A 16,514-nucleotide genomic window follows, 5' to 3' on the forward strand; every position below is an offset into this window, starting at 1 on the left:
GATGATGACAGTCATGACACTGTACAGCATGTACTACAGACCCCGTACAGGGTTCGGAGTGAGGAGGATTGTCCGACAGGGGAAGAGTGGAGTCCACATGTTTCTGATCACGAACCGCCTCTCAAGCTCTCCCGAGCTGTTGTGGTCGTGATTGACTGATTGTAAGTGTTAACTAGTTGCTGCTTGGATAAGCACCACGGATTTGTCCGTGTTTATTTTTTTCTTTTCCTCTTTCTTTAGTACATCGCTTCTCCCTCCCTACCGACCAATGGAGGATCCTATAAATATCGAGCTGCACGATCATCCAATGGTCAATTGCGGTAGCCCCTGCTCTGGGCTCCTTTTTTTTTTTTTGCATCCGGGCGGCACTGATAATAGTAGCCATGATTATCACCCATTTCTGGCCTGCACTGTCTGAGACAAATCTCTAACCTTAGTAACAAACGGCCGTGCGGTGACGATTCTTCAGCTGTGCCATCCCACTAGGTCGATCTCCTCCTTCCATTCAAAGGTTTGATTACCACGGAGTATGAGAGGGGGGAGGAGGAGGGAGGAGGGGGGGAAGAAGTGGAGGGAGGAAGTGGTCCAGTCCATTTAGGGCGAGTGCTGGTGCTGGTGCTGGTGCTTCGGCCGGGCTGGAATTTTCTCTCGAGGTTTTCGATGGATTTCCACTTGACAAGAAGAATAATGACTAGTAGCTGATGGGATAGTGGTAATCAATCAATCCATCAATCAATCAATCAATCAATCAGTCCATATATACTACCTCGTTTTCTCACCCGTGGGATTCATTATCACTACCTAGTAGGTCCGGAGTACATACTTTCCTCAACCAGTCATATAATTGGAGCTTTGTTCCGTGACCGTATTCGGGCCCGAGAAGGTGAGTTACTTGTGAGATTACATGGGATTACATACCTGGTACCTACCATAACCGTCAGCCTCATTTGGATCCATGATGGGCGACCGCCTTCCAGAACCAATCTTGGACCTAGCCATATCTACTCAGTATCTGACTGTTTGTCTGTCTTGTCTTGTCTACTCCGTACTCTCTCTGCTTGGCTCCGATTGCTCTGTTGTCTACCTACTCTTGCTCTTCTTACTCTTCTTCTTCATCTCCTCCCTCGTTCCTCTTCCTCTCTACTCCTACATCTTCCCTTCCCAATATAATGACCCTTTTCTCTTCCTCCATCAGTTTATTTCATACTTAGGGGGAGGGGACATTGACCAATCTGATCTCACTTTCTTTCCCCTCCCATCCATTATACTTTCCCCTCCCCAATCAATCTTCAATCAAACATTCGCCATCTTACACCTACACCTACACCTACACTTACACTTACACATTTGAGCTACAGAGATTTAGTTCACGGCCCTAGACATCTCCGTCACAGCCTCCTGCTTGCTGCCTGCCTGGGGGGTTTTGTTCCGTTCCGGGTTCCCGCCAGGGCTCGTCAGCGCGCCCTCCCTCACATTGATTTCCCGTTGCTCTCATCCCGTCCATTCCTCGCCTGCAACTCCGTCCAGGGGATCGACTTTAAAGATTCCCACTTTTCTTTTTCTTTTCTCTTTGGAAATCATGGCGCAACAACAACAACAAAATGACAATGTGATGCGAAGGTACGTGCGGCAGATTCGCCTTTAATCTATTTCGATCGACCTTCCTTTCCCTTGAACCTGTCTCTTCCCTCCCTCCCCTCTCCTCTCTTCCCCCCCCCCCCCCCCCCCCCCCCCCCCCCCCCCCCCCCCTCTCACCTCCGCCCGAAACGGGTGGTGCCTGGAGATCCCCCGGGATCCGCCCATCTCCCATCCCCCATTCTGTGTTGGCGGCCACCATGAAGTTACACACGATGCACCTGGACATTTGAGGTTCGCCTGGGTTCTAACGACTAGGATAGAAAGCTGGTGATTATCGGGGATGGTGCCTGTGGGAAAACCAGTTTGCTCAGCGTCTTCACGCTGGGCTACTTTCCAACGGTATGTTGTTGTCCCAACTCGAAACTCTCTAAGGATGATGTCACTGACTGATTTGTCTCATGCAGCATTATGTATGTATTGTCTACCCCCCGTCGCTCTTTTTGTTCTTTGCAACAACATCCTGACCGGCGCATGATCCAACCTAGGTGCCAACGGTCTTCGAGAACTACGTAACAGATTGCCGCGTAGACGGTCGGTCGGTTCAATTGGCTCTGTGGGATACTGCTGGTCAGGAAGACTACGAACGGCTGCGCCCGCTGGCCTACTCGAAAGCGCATGTGATTCTGATCGGCTTTTCGGTGGATACGCCTGATTCGCTGGAGAACGTCAAACACAAGGTTCGTGGCTCTGTTATCTTGGGTAGCAGAACGGGGCGCTGACAAGGGCTACTACGGTCCAGTGGATCGAAGAAGCGAACGAACGGTGTCCCGGCGTCCCCATCATCCTGGTCGGGTTGAAGAAGGATCTCCGGGAGGACCCCTTGGCGGTCGAGGAGATGCGGAAGAAGTCGCTGAGGTTCGTCACGTCCAAGGAAGGAAGCGATATCGGCACCCAGATCGGCGCCCGCAAGTACTTGGAGTGTTCCTCCTTGACGGGGGAGGGGGTGGACGACGTGTTCGAGGCCGCCACCCGGGCCGCGCTGCTGACGTTCGACAAGCGGAAGAGCTCCTGCTGCATTGTGCTATGATGTCGGACGGATCTTTCTTTTTCTCGTATTGTATGTTTGGGGGGAAAGGATGTCCTTGTTTCCAGCGAACATATTGCATGCATGCCAGCCCGCCCGTCCGCACGACCGAGATTGATCCTTCGTTTTTGTGCGTTGTTGCATCTTGTGTTGAGCCATTTTCCAACGTTCGGAGAGCCATGAGCATGGCATGTGCATATTGCGGGGGGTGGTGGGACCAAAAGGTGGACAGTATGTGAAGGAGATAGTGTGTGGTGGCTGTTGATCGACTTTGCATTTTCGGCGTTCGGGTGGCCTTTTTCTGTTGTTGCAGTCTTGACCTCTGTTTCATACCCTTGGAGTCGACTGACATTACTTGAGTCGACTGACATTACTTTCCTTGACGGGTTTTCGAGTCCATTCCTTTGTGTGCGTGTGCATGCCAGTGCCCAGCGATCAGCTATTTGAACATCGAGGCAGTAAATATGAGTAGTATGGAAGGTTTACCACTGGCAAAGCAGAGTACCCAGTACCCACAGAGTAAACAAACAACACCAGATAATATGATTGAAGCAGGTATGTACTAATATACACGACAAAAAAAACAGTCTTAAACCCAGGAGAGCGTCTCTACACCCATATTTTCCCACCCCAACCTTCCATGTATACCCCCCGGATAACCCATATACCCCCCCCCAGAAAACCCATCACAAAAATAGGATGGATCATTTCAAAGCCTTCCACTCATGATTCCACCCCTCCGCCGGCGGGCCCTCGGTCTGCAACCGGGCGTACTCGATGGGGAACAGATCCTTGAAGATCCCCGTCTTGATCATGCTCTTCCGGAACAGCTTGCCGCCGTCGCCGGCGCCCGTGCGCAGCTCCTCGCACGCCGCCCGCATCGCCTGCCACTGCCGCTCCAGCTCCAGCGTCTCCGCCCGCCGCCGCTGCGCCTGGTACAGGTGCCACGCCCGGTGGATCGTCCAGTGCCGCAGGAACCGGGTGCGGCTGAACCGCAGCGGCCGCGGGGTCAGCGGGTGGTGGAGGAAGTAGCGGATCATTGCTTTTCGGGGTTGTTAGTGAGGTTTTGTGGGGGGGGAGGGGATTGGGTAATTGGGGTGGGTTGGGTTTGGGGTTGGAGTTGTTGAGAGGATTGAGTCTCTCTTGGGGTGTAGGGTGTACGGTGTACGGTGTACGGTGTTAAGTTGGGTTGGGTTGGGTTGGGTAAACGGGGCCATAGGCTAGGACACGTACTGACTCGCTTGTCCCGCGAGGGACCGGCGTTCTTGCGCTTGGCCATTGCGCTTGTCGTTGAGAATTGTCTGTTGGTGGTGGTACTGTTGCTGCTGCTGTTGCTGCCATTGAGCCGGGTGAGAGCGGCGGCGGCGGCCGGGCGGGAGGCAGTCTGCGACAGGGGGATGCGGAAGACGTTCGCCAGGGAGGCGAGAACCGGGGAGAGTGTTGTTCGCATCTTCCGTGGCTGGAGGCAGGGTGGTGCCGTGATGTTGAGGAAGAGAGTGAAGGGAAATTGTTTCGGGGAAGAAAGTATCTCGCCCGGCGGAAAGTTTGGGGGCTGCGGTGCGGAGGCCAGCCGCGCGCTTAGGTGGATGATTAAGCGCCCCGTCCCCGGGGCTCTGGTTTGTCGATGAACTGTATATGTACTTAACTATGTGCAACAGACTGGGTGAGGTAAAACGCTCTACGGTTTTTAGGCATAAGGTGGATCGCATTTTTAATTGCTGATTGCTAAGTGCTTCCTGCTTGTTGCTAAGTGCATCCTTGAAAATATGTGCCCGCCTTTTTGTCCAAATAACGTAGAGTCGGAGAGTCGCAAACGAAACGAAAAGAAAGTGTATCATGAATAATCATCCCATTCGCCACAACAAAACGCCTCAGAAAATGCAAATTCCAACAGTCGTGCTGCGTACTATAAGCCTAAGTGCTGTTGTTTGCCCTGCTGCTCGCCCGGAGATGCTTCTTGGATCGGTCGTAGTTGAGCACCTTGCGACGACGATGGGACTGCGCCAACTTCCACCGACAGTAGAGCACCAAGGCATCCTTCAGGAGCACAAACACACAGCCTCCAACGACGCTGCGGCCCCAGCGCGTTTGCAACAGGCCCGGTCGGCCCGCCGTGGAAGGCGTTGTCCACGAGCTCGGCAGCACATGTCGAAGCAACCCTCCCATCGACGCGGAGATGGCCGGTAAAGCCAGAGCCCCGAGAACTAGATCGGCCAGGTTCGTCGTCTCAGCAACCGCATCATCCCGCCGGCCCATGCCCAGTCCCTGCCCTGCTGCTGCTGCTGCGCCGCCGCCGTTATTCTGCGGACCTTGCAGCTGTTGTCCATCTGCACCTCGTCCACCATTGAACCCAAACAATCCCCGGGCCCCGTCCTCGTCCCCTCTCATTCCCACCTGCAACTCGAAGTCGAACTCCATCAGCACCGGTCCGTTGCCATCATCTACCGGTTCCGCTTCATCGGGGATCGGCTCCGGATGGTTCGGCGGCGCATTGTCATCGAGCTCGTTGATCTCCGAATTCCGTGGCTGCACCTCCTGGATCCACTTCTTCTCCAGCTTCCCGAACATCCGGTCATACAGCAGCGAATACAGGCGCTTGACGTACGGCAGCGCGGCGAACGTCGCCGCCGGCGTGGGCGGCCAGAGGTCCGTCGCGGCGGCCGGCTCGATGACCGGCGTGTGCGTGACCAGCAGCAGGAATGGGATCGCAGCAAGTAGACTCTCTGAGTAGCGCGTGCGGGTCAGGATCAGACACATGGGGATCAGGGGCAGGCCCAGGTTCACGCCGGCGTTCCACGACCCGTCGATCGACTCCTCCAGCAGATGGCGGGCCTCCTCGGCCCCGAACACAAAGTACATCGAGTAGACGCCGTGCACGCAGCAGCCCGCCCACACCGTGCCGGCCAGCGTGAACACCATCCCCGGGAGCGCGAGCCGGCCGGCCACCCGCTCGCACAGCCGCACGACATCCACGATGTAGCTGCGCGGCCGCGACACCACGATCTCCGTCTTGCACTGTGGGCAGACCATCTTCGCGCTGGAGACGTTGCGTTGGCGCGACCGCGGATTCTCCAGGTCCGCCAGCCAGTCGAGGAGGCACGCTTCGTGCGCGGTCAGCGCGCACGGGCACGGCGATCGCCACTCCGAGCTGAGCGGCGTGTCTTCCGTCTCGTCCGTGTAGCAGATCCAGCATTTGCGCGGTTCTTCGTCGTCGTGCATGGTTGATGACGATGGGTCGACCAAGGTGGATTGGTCCGCTGTCGGAGGTTCGGTCGTGACGGTCTCGACGGAGGGAGAGGATTGGCTGGGGAGAAGCACCGGTTCATCGACGGCTCCGCTATCGCCGGGGGTCGCATTGGTGTCGCTTCTGGTATTTGTTGACTCGCTCGTCGTCGTCGTCGTCGTCGTCGTCGTCGTCGTGCTTTCAGTCTGGTGGGTTGATGTCATACCCGCGTCGGATAATCGGGCCCTGCCAGCGGCTGGAAAACCTGAAGCAGAGGCCATGGTGAGGTATCGGGACTATCTATGTAGGGAGATAGAGTGAAGATGTGACAGTACGTTAGATCGGTGATCGCAGCATAGTGCGACGTGTGGGAAACTAAACAGAAAAATTGGCGGTGGGGGAGGGGGGAAGAACTCGAGAGGCGGACAAGCAACCAGCCCTGACTAACTTAGCTCCAACTTCGGATAAGAACCGCGGCTGTGAAGATTGCCAAAAATGGACTTGGACCTCCCAAACTGCCTGCACGTGATATGCCTCAGGCTCCCGATAATACGAAAATACCCTAACTATCGTGGACTGTATGTGCTCTTACTTTCTCTCGGCTTTGTCTTCACCCCGGAACAGATGCCTTTTCGATGCCTCCATGGTATTTCCAAGTCATAAAGATTACAGCAGCAAAAGGATTATATACAAGTGAGGTTCCGCAAGAACTAACGAGGCAACTTTTTCTGGCAAACCATAATGCGATTGAGAACATGCCCAGAAAAGAAAAGGAAGACTTTGGCGGTCGTCGAGCCACACAGAGGAGCAACTGCATTCTCCGTGGGGTACTCGATCACGCCCTAGTGAACGATGCTGCTTTACTGTCGTTCACAATCCCCGGCTCCAAGCGAGTCGGGTGATCGGTGTCGGGTAGGCGCAGAATGGCACCCGCGAGCGTTTTTAGAACCCGCCAGAAACGCCGTGGATATCAACAGATCATGGGTCGAGGGCACTTTTGCAAGAAGAAAACTAAGATCGTCGTAACGCTTCGCTGGAATCAGCTCCGTTGCTTACATGGGAGCACCACGCTTGCGCATGAGGGCCTTCCTGTCCTTCTCCTTGGCTGCAAAGTCATGGATATCAGCGTTTGTAGCATGTTGACCGGGGAAATTATAGCATACCTTCGTCGTAAACAAGGAACTCGTGCAGAGCGCAACCGGCCGGCACCATAGGCAGGACAGGCACCTTGCGGTCGGTGATCACCTCCAGGAGAGCGGGGCCATCGTGCTCAATCAGCCACTTGAGCTTGGCCTCGACCTCAGAGGGCTTGGAGCACCGCTGAGCGGCGACACCCATAGCCTCGGCCAAGGGGACGAAGTTGGGGTTCTTCTGGTGGGTGTGGGAGTAGCGGTCCTCGTAGAACAAATTCTGCCACTGCGTAACCATACCCTGCTCATCGTTGTTCAAGAGCAGGACCTTAACACCGATGTTGAACTGGTTGGCAGTAGACAGCTCAGTGAGGGTCATGTTGAAGGAAGCGTCACCGTCAATGTCAACGACGAGAGCGTCGGGGCGAGCGACCTTAGCACCGATAGCGGCGGGAAGACCGTAGCCCATGGTACCGAGACCACCAGAGGTGATCATGGTACGAGGCTGGCGCCAGCGGAAGTGCTGGGCAGCCCACATCTGATGCTGACCAACACCGGTCGTGATGACAGTCTTATCCTTCATGTGAGCAGTCAGGTCACTGAGCTTCTCGATCACAGCCTGGGGCTTGATCGGGCCCTCTTCGGTCTGCTTCTCGTACAAGGAGAAGGGGAACCGAGCCTTCCAATCGTTGATCTGCTCAAACCACTCCTTGCGCTCGGGCACAGCTTCAATCTGGGGGAGGAGGAGGCGAATGTTGTCCGCACAGTCACCCTCAACAGCTTCGTTGGCCTGGACCACCTTGTTGATGTTCTTGGGCATGATTTCGAAGTGCACGATACCACCGCGGTTCTCAGCGGCGGCCAGCTTAGCCTGGGGAGCGAACTTGGAGATGTTACCAGTAACACGGTCATCAAAACGAGCACCAATGGCGATGATCAAATCAGCCTCCTGCATGGCCATGTTGGCATAAGCCGAACCGTGCATACCCAGCATGTGCAGGGCCTTGGGGTCCAATTCGTCGAATCCACCCAGACCCTGAAGAGTAGTAGTGACAGGAATGCAGGCCTTGTCAGCCAGCTCCTTCAGAACCTCCGGGCCATCAGGGCGAGCGAGCAGACCCTGACCAACGTACAGGACGGGCTTCTTGGCCATGTTGACCAGGCGGGCGACGCGGCCGATGGTGCCTTTGAGCTGCTGCATGCTCACTTCGCGGGCAGCCACGCTGGCAGCGCTGGGCAGAGCCGGAAGGGTGCTGTTCATGGGAATAGACTTGCGGAGAATGCCGGCGGTGATATCCTTGGGCAGGTCGACGAGGACAGGTCCGGGGCGGCCACTGGTGGCAATTTCGAAAGCCTCCTGGATACGGCGAGGGAGTTCGGCAACAGACTTGACCATCACGTTCCACTTGGTACAAGCGCGGGAGATTCCAATCACATCGGCTTCCTGAAAAGAGTCGGTTCCGATCAGGCTAGTCGGGACCTGACCACAAAAGACAACCATGGGAGTTCCGTCCGAGAGAGCGTCCTGCATCGGGGTAATCACGTTGGTGGCACCGGGGCCGGAAGTGACGAGGACAACACCGGGCTTGCCAGAGGCACGGGCATAACCCTCAGCCATGTGTCCAGCGCCCTGCTCATGTTTGGGGAGAATGAAGTCGAAGTGCTTGGAATTGTAGATGGCATCGAAAACGGGAAGAATGGCACCTCCAGGGTAGCCGACTATCGACAGTGGGTCAATCCTGATACCTTCACCGAGAAGGGGGAAAAAGGCATGACTCACAAACGTGCTTGACGCCAAGACGCAGCATCATCTCGTGGAAAATCTCACCACCGCTGAGACCGACGAAACTGTGTGGGCACAAAGGGCTCGGTCAGCGCCATAATCGCAGTGAAGGGGGACCGGTGGGAAAAACGTACGAGTCGTCCAGCTCGGGAGCCTGGCGGTTCTGGAGTGGCGAGACTTCATTGCGATGAGGTTCTTGGTTGAATGCAGGGCTGGGGATGGGTCTCGAATTCCTGCGCAATTGAGAAACAAATTAGTATTGCGAATTGTACTGGGAGCAGGAACCCCGAATGCAGCTGGGGGTGATAGGGGGTTAGAAACACATACGAGGCCGTGGCGGCAGCAGTGCTCTGGGTTCTTTTCTGTGTCGCAGCGAAGCGGTGGGGCGAGGCAGTGGCAGTGGTAAAAGTCCTTCGGCCAGAGGTGAGGTATCTCTGATAATGCAGAGTGCGCAGAGCGCTTTTTGACGGTCTCAGGGGCATCATCTTGACGGCGGATGAGTGCCAAACCGGGTGGAAATAAGATTGAGAGACGAAGCTCACAACGAAGAATGGAAAAACGGGGAAAAGAGAGGAGGAAGAGGAAGCGTAACCTTAAGGCAAGGGCAAGAGAGCGAGAAAGACTCAGACTTGCCTAAGTCGGGGATCGCCCATCTTTGCCTCCTAGCCTGTTCGGGGTTTAGTGCCGGCACCAGCCCATAATCTGGGGCTCCTCATTGGTTTCGAACCGGCCCGGGGCTCCGATCATCGGCCTCCTTCATCAACCCAAGAGGCAGTTGGTAGTAAAAGCCTAGAGTAAGCATGGAGTAAATCCCTCTGAGTTATTGACTGTTGGTATAGTCTCGCCACTGATCTAGATCACTTCTTTCTCGCACTTACACATCCTGTTAGCCAGGGAAAGCAATGACTTGATCGGATACCTGCGTCGTAGTCAACCTTGACAGGAGTGGCAATCCTGTCGGCAATCAAGCTGGGAATGTCACATGAATGCAAGTACTGTACTAGGTCGCTATGACCATGGTAGAAGCACCGAGATCTGAGATGGCTGCACGATGATGATGGTGATGGTTACGCCGACAGCAGATTACACCTCCTCATCTGGACAATAGTCACATTCAGAAGCGTATTCATCTCCTGTGGATTCCTTTTCCGTCCAGAAGCATGCAATGGATGTTTGAACTCCTTCGGCCGCAGCATGCATCGACGCCCAAGACATCTTCACACGCAGGTTTGCAAGAACTCAGCATGCTGACGAAGATTCCTTGCAGTCTTCTGCGTTCTATGTATATACAATCCACTGTTCATTTTGCATTCATCTTTTCAACATATCTAACCGCATATGGAATGTATACACGCGTTGTGCTAGTATGCCCATCTCAGTTGGTAATGGAAGTATACTTCCGATCATTACTCGGCTATGGTACTGTATATTTCCATCTCTGTAAATTGTATGCAGTCTTCCATGATCCAAATTATGGTTTCTGGCTATCATGCACAGCAGGATATATACCAATGTGATCGCAACACTAGAAGAGCACTAGTAATCATGGGGTGGAGCTCGCGACTACCCGATCATATATATAACGAGGATGAACTATACCACAAAACCACCGGAACAACCATCCAGAGACCTATATGAGTACAACTAGTAACTCACGCTCTCTCAATTTATTGCCATGACACAGCACAAACAGATAGTCTTCTTTTCAGCTGGCATTCTATGACTGACTAAGCAGGATCTGAGTCCGAGTGTGGATTTATATAAAGCTTCCGGCCCTAACTAGAGAGAAGGCTAGTACCATTCAGCTGCTAGTCCTCACTAAGTAAAAATCATAGTCCATTCCCTTACTATATGTTTTAAAAATCGAATCCATACAATAGACACGAACATTGTTGACAAAGAACCAGGGAGTTTACACAGCATGTACCGTCTGGGTGGAGAACTATTTAATAAGCGAATTCTAGGAGAACATACTCCAGAGTGGCAAACAATCGTGAAAATCCTCCGAACATGCATTGTTGGCGGCTTGAATGATGTGTTTGATGACAGACCTACAAATGGTGTTGGGTAGTCATGCAACAGAAACTGCTGAAAGAGGTTGCCTGTAGCTCAAGTACCAAGCTTAAAAAGAAAGGTTCTCATGGCGGAGTCAAATAAACACCAGAGGAGAACATCATCCAGGTGTTAGGACTCCTTCATAATGAGTCACGGACAATGCTAAGCAAATTATGACAAAAATACAACACTCATCAGGATGTATCCGGGACCGGTCAAAGGGGTATCTAATATTACTATCTTGTTTTTATTCTCTTCCTCGTGTTGACGATGTAGAGGGTTCTTGTTTCTTCTCTCCTGATTCTGATTCAATTCGCTCAGATGATGTCCAATTCATCGTCGTCGTCATCATGATCGTTCGTGGATACCATTTCTAACTTCCCGCCCAAACTGTCCCTCCCAGCTTCCTTGATACCATGAGAGGTGATGAACCGAGTTTTCTTGACGGCACTGCTGCCGTGCGATCTGTCGCTGCCGCCGTCATGTGCGCGTTTCAAAGGGCTGAGGTTGACGGCTGCTGCTTTGCGCAGACTTGCAAGACCAAGGGTAGCGACTGCGGAGTCCTTGTCCCCGGCCTTGCGTGATTGGATTTTTGAGGCATCGCTGGGACGCGAAGCAGGAACAACATGGTCATTACCTCGAGCACGGAGGTACTCTGCCCCTACGCCGCTGGTCCGGGTGATGAGCTTTTCAGTGATATCTTTCTCGCGCTGTTTATCTGCAAGGCGCTTGCGGAATCGCTCTTCTTTGCTGTCTCTCCCACGTCCCATTCGACCTGCGGCGATGAAAGGGTCGTCCGTATCAGCATCGATCAGGCTAGCTGCAGACTGGCCCAGGGAATGCTGGTTACGGTGAACATTTCCACTACCCAGGCCACCTCTGTTGAAAGTCTTCGGCGCCGGCGCGACATAGAAAACGGACTGCGATCCGCTGTCATATTGAGCGCCGGTCGGCTTAAGTCCGTTTCGTGGCCCGGGTCGTTTCACGCCGTCATGACCGCCGCCCGCGAAGTAACCAGTACGGGAGCCAGAACGTCCGCCAGGCCCGTACATGCCTGGTCCATTGTTCACTCCCATCCGCCCAGCTTGGGTCTTGCGGACTTGCAGATCAACGTGAAAATCACAGAATTCAGTCTTGCGTCCATCAACCCATGCATGACACGTCTTGCCGTCTTTTCTGGTGGCTTTGCAGAATCCCAAGTCCTGAGCGTACCCGACTTCGAGAACGGTGTCGTCGGAGGAAGAGATAGCGAGGCTGAATTTGTTCGTATCCAGCTTGTTTTTGGGTGGTGGCATTATTGTAGGGTTCAGAATTGCAACTAGGATCCCCTCAGAGAGCCGGTAGTATCGCGGAAAGGCAGTCTCGAAAAGGAAAAGATCTATGGTCCATTTGAGGTCAGTCAGGGTGATGACCATGTATGAATTGGTGTTGTTGAGACCGTCGTCGAAGGGGTCGGCCTCCTTCTGTGAGACATTCTTGTTCGATTTGACCTGTCTGGGCTCGGACTTGGACGCTACAATGCCGAAAACCACGTAGTCTGTGTCGATGTCTTCCGGTAGTTCGAAGTTCGGTGCTTTAATGGTTCGAAGAAGATCTGGAATACGGAGAACCTTCTTGTCCTCGAGCGTCCGCGTGAGGAATGAATGGGGCAGAATCCGATTCGACAAGTGCAAGCCAGAGAATGCTTCAAATTTTGATGCATCACCACCGTTCTCGCCCTGGGAGTCATCCGTAGCGTTGTGCTGGGAGCTTCCCAGCAAAGAGGCATGTGCTTGAGATTCCGACTTAAGATTTCGCCTGTGCAAGTACGGTTTTGACTCCTTGTGTTCCGCATCGATGTCCTGAGGCCGTACACTGGGGAGGGTCTGGCTCCGTTTCAAGGATGGCTTGAGCTTGCCATAAGACCGCAGGACGTCTTCCCGACTGAAACTTTCGGTCTGCCTGCTGCGTACGGGTGACGGGGGGCTTTCGTCCTTCCTCGCTTCCGCAGCCGCTTTCAACGCTTCGACTTCATTTTTGTCGATGTGAAACGCCGTGCTCCGGCTGGCTTGAATGCGCTCAGCCCGTTCAACTCGATCCTTCCGGGCCTTTTCCTCCGAGCGACTCTCGGCCATGCGCTCGCTGAAGCTCTTCGGGCGACCGTATTCATGATCCGCAGTGACTGTCTGCAGAAGCTTGTTCGAATGTGAGGCATAGCCGTCGCGACCAGTCGATGTCCTGTTGCCATTCGTCGCAAGTGACTGGCCAGTGCTTCGCGAACTTGGAGGTCGCTTCAGAGACACGTCCCTTGATTTGAGACCTTTATCGATACCTAAGATAAATCTCCGCGGGGATACTGGATCCGTCGGGGCCGTCGGCCGTCGTGTTGGTGAGAGCGGAACCTGCACGTCGTCCAGAGAGGTGTCGTGTTGAATCCTCCGCTCAGTTCTGCCTCGAGAAATGTGGGTCTGTGACTGCGATGAGTAGCTCACTGCCGACGAAGGTCGGACAAGAGCATTGTCTCCGTCTTGTGCGGCGTGTGCTGGAGTTCCGGACTTTGCGCGACTCTTCTGAAGTTGTTTCAGCTTGAGGCGAGCCTCAATGGCGGCCAATTTCAGTTTCAATGTCTCCTCATCCTCGTCCTCATCTTCGTCGTCATCGTCCATGCCGTCGCTCAGGAGGTGTGCTGCCTTAGATCGTAAATCGGGGGTCGTGACGGAGCGCTTCAATGGCGAGCCGGGGTTTCCCTGACGACGCTGCAGTTCTTCCAGGCGTTTGCGGCCACTCGGACTACTCAAAAGAGCCTCCCGCGGTGATTTTGGCGGCCATGGAATATCGACCACTGTGGCGCAATTGAATATTAGCACTATATCACGAGAGTGTGGCAAAAAGACTGTACTCACTGCTGGTCATTAGCACACGCTAGCTATATAAATTGGAGAAAAACAATTGAGGGCAAGGGCGGTATGCAGTAAGAGGCGAAGAGGGTATTTAGCGATTGTTAGCCTCGTTGGTGACTGCTTGCCATGTTCAGGCGAATGAAGGGATGCGGGGAAAAGATGATCGAAGCAGATGTGATTGTCGCGTAGTATCGAGTCGACTCAGTAAGAATACAGGTGTGGGTGTAGAACTCCCTCAACCACGGTCCATCTCCACTGACAACAACAACAAAGAAGAGACGAAGGGAGGCTGCAATGGGAGGCGACTAATCGAGGACATGCATAAGATGAAACGCAAGGGAAGGGAAGGGTCGATGAACGAAGCAATGACATTCTGCCACTGCATTTCAACGCACTTCTCACGTTAACTTAAGTTGGAACTTAACTTTAACCGCCGCGGGCGGATTGTGAGTTTCTTTCTGATTGGTTCGCGCGTTGTCGCGTCGGCCGACCGAGAAGACGCGTTGAGCACTTCCGGGCCAGGTGCGCTTCAATTGACTTCAATTTACGGAGACAAAGTACGTACAGTCCGGAGTACTCCTCTTCAACATCAAAAGCAACTCCGTAAAATCCGCAATGCTACCGCTTGTCGCTATTTGATCACCTCCTCTACGTCCCATCTCCCCCACAAAACCCACCACAACCCTCGCAATGCCGCGCACTCGATCCTCCGCTCCCTCGGAGCCTCCGGCGCAATCGGCCTCAGCGTCTCCTCCTTCATCAGAGTCCGAACAACAACAACAACCCCAACAGCCTTTAATCCCAACCAAGCCCAGCAAAACATTCATTCTACCCTCCACGGCCAGCCCCGAAGCCCGATTTCTCAACCTCCCCAATCCCCAAACCAGCGAGCCCACCCGCTACTTCTTCTGCCCGCAACAGGGCGTCTACGAATTCACCACCATCACCACCGCCGCGCCCGCCGCACGAAGCATTCTCTTTGCGCGCAACAACTCCACACCGACCACCACAACATCATCCTCGCCAGACGATGACACCGCTGAAACCTCACCTCCCACCGCTCAAGAGCCAGCGCCGCGCTCGCCACCAGCCTTAATCTCCTCAACCGCATCCATCCACCTCGCCACACCCCTCGACTTCATCTTCTTCCTGATCCCCCTATTGACCACCGCCAAAGCCACGCTCTACCAACCCCTCGACGACATCATCGACTCCATCCAAGACGAACTGGCCCCGCACCTCCGCCACGTCCTCTACAACGAGACCTTCCGCGCGACGATCCACGCCCGCGCCGCCGCGATCTGCGATGCCGTCGACGCCGGCGGCGACGAGAAGCTGTTCCGCTTCAGCGAGAAGAAGCTCCTGATGGAGCTGATGACGAAAGCGGAGCGGATCCTCGCGGCCCACGGGGGCAGTCTGCCCCCGAGTCTGGAGGAGAGGTTTGTGCGGAGCGAGCTGGCGATGCCGTTGATGGGGGTGAAGAGCAGCAGCAGCAGCAGCACGTCTGCCGCGGTGACGGTCGAAGTGGTTGTTTCAGGCCATAGTGAAGAGAATAAAGAGAATGAACTCGCACCCCAGAAAAAGGAGGAGGCCCCGGTGGTGGCTGATGCGGATTCGACAACGACAGCCATAAAAACAGAAGAGGAAGAACTGCTTCCTGAAGGACCGTCGACCCCCGATGGCGTGGCGGAGCTGCTGCGCATCTCGACCGCGTTGACCTTCATCAAGGAGTCGTACCTGTCCAGGGAGATGGGGGCCCGGATCGATGAGATGCTGGCGGCCCCGGACGCGCCCAGGGATTTCCGGCCCATGCGGGAGCATCTCGAGCTGGTCGCGAGATTGAGGAAGGAGGCCCTGGCGGCGAGGTCGCTGGGGGATTTCAGTCGGAAGCGCAGCGCTGAGGACGAAGAGGCGGCAGAATCGCGGGCGGAAAAGAAGAGGCGGCAGGAGGAAGAAGAGAAGAAGAAGAAGGCTGGTGAGTCGAGAGGTGTAAGAGACTTGAAAAAGGTCAATACCACGGGGATGAAGAAAATGAGTGATTTCTTCGGAAAGGCGGCAGCAAAAAAGAAGGCCTGACTTGGCTGTTTGTTGGTTTCTTCTTGATGGCATTTGGAGGCGGGCGTTCACTGGATCGGGGAATTGGTGTATGTGATTCTGAGTCATTTAGAGAACGGTGTGCCGTGCTTGATGAAAATTGCATCATATGTAGAATCGGGAGGATGTAGAGATACTTGACCACGAAATACGAGAACGGCGGAGAATCGAATATGTTCATCGTTTGGTATTCAATTTGATTGGATATCTAAGGGGAGACCAAGACAGTACCTAGCATGTCCCTCAAGCTAAACTAATGATCTACCTAAGGTGGGTGAGAGTGAGCAGGAGAGCCCGAAAAAGCAGGGGGGGAGTGGAATCATAGACATCGTAGTAGCGATCAATGATTCGGTCCAAGTGCAAGAAGAGAATCGAGAAGAGAAGATAGGAGAACAACGCCAACCATATGTGCTTCGCCAAACCTAGCCAGTTCCATCCCGCTTGAACACGCATCCCATAGAACTACTATCCTCCCTAATCGCGAGTGTCGGTCTCATAATCATGTCGTTTGGTACGTGTTGTGTGAGCCAGACATCGGCAGGATAGTCGAATGCATCGATCGAAGTAAAGAAAGAGAAGAAAGAGCCTAGAACGCTAGAACACGCAGTGAGGTAAAGATCAGAAAAAGAAATTTGGAAGACAGATTCGGAAAACACCGTATGACTCCTTTGCTTGAGTTGGTAAGGTC

General features: G+C 54.1%; 6 protein-coding genes across 6 annotated transcripts; 2 read left to right on the forward strand and 4 right to left on the reverse strand.

Moving 5' to 3' along the window:
- Nucleotides 1–1,579: 1,579 nt before the first annotated feature.
- rho2 (putative Rho GTPase Rho 2) lies at nt 1,580–2,665 on the forward strand (the record flags this gene model as incomplete). The annotated part of the gene is made up of 5 exons (XM_025582355.1): nt 1,580–1,620; nt 1,899–1,977; nt 2,043–2,048; nt 2,124–2,315; nt 2,378–2,665. 5 exons carry the CDS (start codon nt 1,580–1,582, stop codon nt 2,663–2,665), a joined length of 606 nt encoding a protein of 201 aa, XP_025444619.1.
- A 670-nt stretch (nt 2,666–3,335) lies between these two features.
- Nucleotides 3,336–4,164, reverse strand: BO95DRAFT_440795 (mitochondrial 54S ribosomal protein mL40; the record flags this gene model as incomplete). The annotated part of the gene is made up of 2 exons (XM_025586037.1): nt 3,896–4,164; nt 3,336–3,704 (listed from the first exon to the last, which is right to left on the reverse strand). Coding segments are annotated over exons 1-2 (550 nt in total), but the record flags the coding sequence as incomplete, so codon positions are not given.
- Nucleotides 4,165–4,351: 187 nt separating this feature from the next.
- BO95DRAFT_440796 (RING finger domain protein) lies at nt 4,352–6,302 on the reverse strand. The gene has a single exon (XM_025586038.1). The coding sequence runs from the start codon at nt 6,164–6,166 to the stop codon at nt 4,577–4,579; it is 1,590 nt and encodes a 529-aa protein (XP_025444621.1). The 5' UTR covers nt 6,167–6,302; the 3' UTR covers nt 4,352–4,576.
- Nucleotides 6,303–6,511: 209 nt separating this feature from the next.
- On the reverse strand, nt 6,512–9,358 carry BO95DRAFT_440797 (acetolactate synthase catalytic subunit). Its single transcript, XM_025586039.1, has 5 exons — nt 9,126–9,358; nt 8,933–9,031; nt 8,796–8,863; nt 7,049–8,734; nt 6,512–6,990 (listed from the first exon to the last, which is right to left on the reverse strand). The coding sequence occupies exons 1-5, from the start codon at nt 9,281–9,283 to the stop codon at nt 6,938–6,940; spliced, it is 2,064 nt and encodes a 687-aa protein (XP_025444622.1). The 5' UTR covers nt 9,284–9,358; the 3' UTR covers nt 6,512–6,937.
- Nucleotides 9,359–11,068: 1,710 nt separating this feature from the next.
- BO95DRAFT_440798 (Mcm10/DnaG-type zinc finger protein) lies at nt 11,069–13,541 on the reverse strand. The gene has a single exon (XM_025586040.1). The coding sequence runs from the start codon at nt 13,496–13,498 to the stop codon at nt 11,171–11,173; it is 2,328 nt and encodes a 775-aa protein (XP_025444623.1). The 5' UTR covers nt 13,499–13,541; the 3' UTR covers nt 11,069–11,170.
- Nucleotides 13,542–14,308: 767 nt separating this feature from the next.
- BO95DRAFT_440799 (uncharacterized protein) lies at nt 14,309–15,917 on the forward strand. Its single transcript, XM_025586041.1, has one exon. The coding sequence runs from the start codon at nt 14,423–14,425 to the stop codon at nt 15,806–15,808; it is 1,386 nt and encodes a 461-aa protein (XP_025444624.1). The 5' UTR covers nt 14,309–14,422; the 3' UTR covers nt 15,809–15,917.
- Nucleotides 15,918–16,514: the final 597 nt, after the last annotated feature.

The sequence above is a fragment of the Aspergillus brunneoviolaceus genome (assembly GCF_003184695.1).
Source record: "Aspergillus brunneoviolaceus CBS 621.78 unplaced genomic scaffold BO95scaffold_17, whole genome shotgun sequence".
Lineage (NCBI taxonomy): Eukaryota > Fungi > Ascomycota > Eurotiomycetes > Eurotiales > Aspergillaceae > Aspergillus > Aspergillus brunneoviolaceus.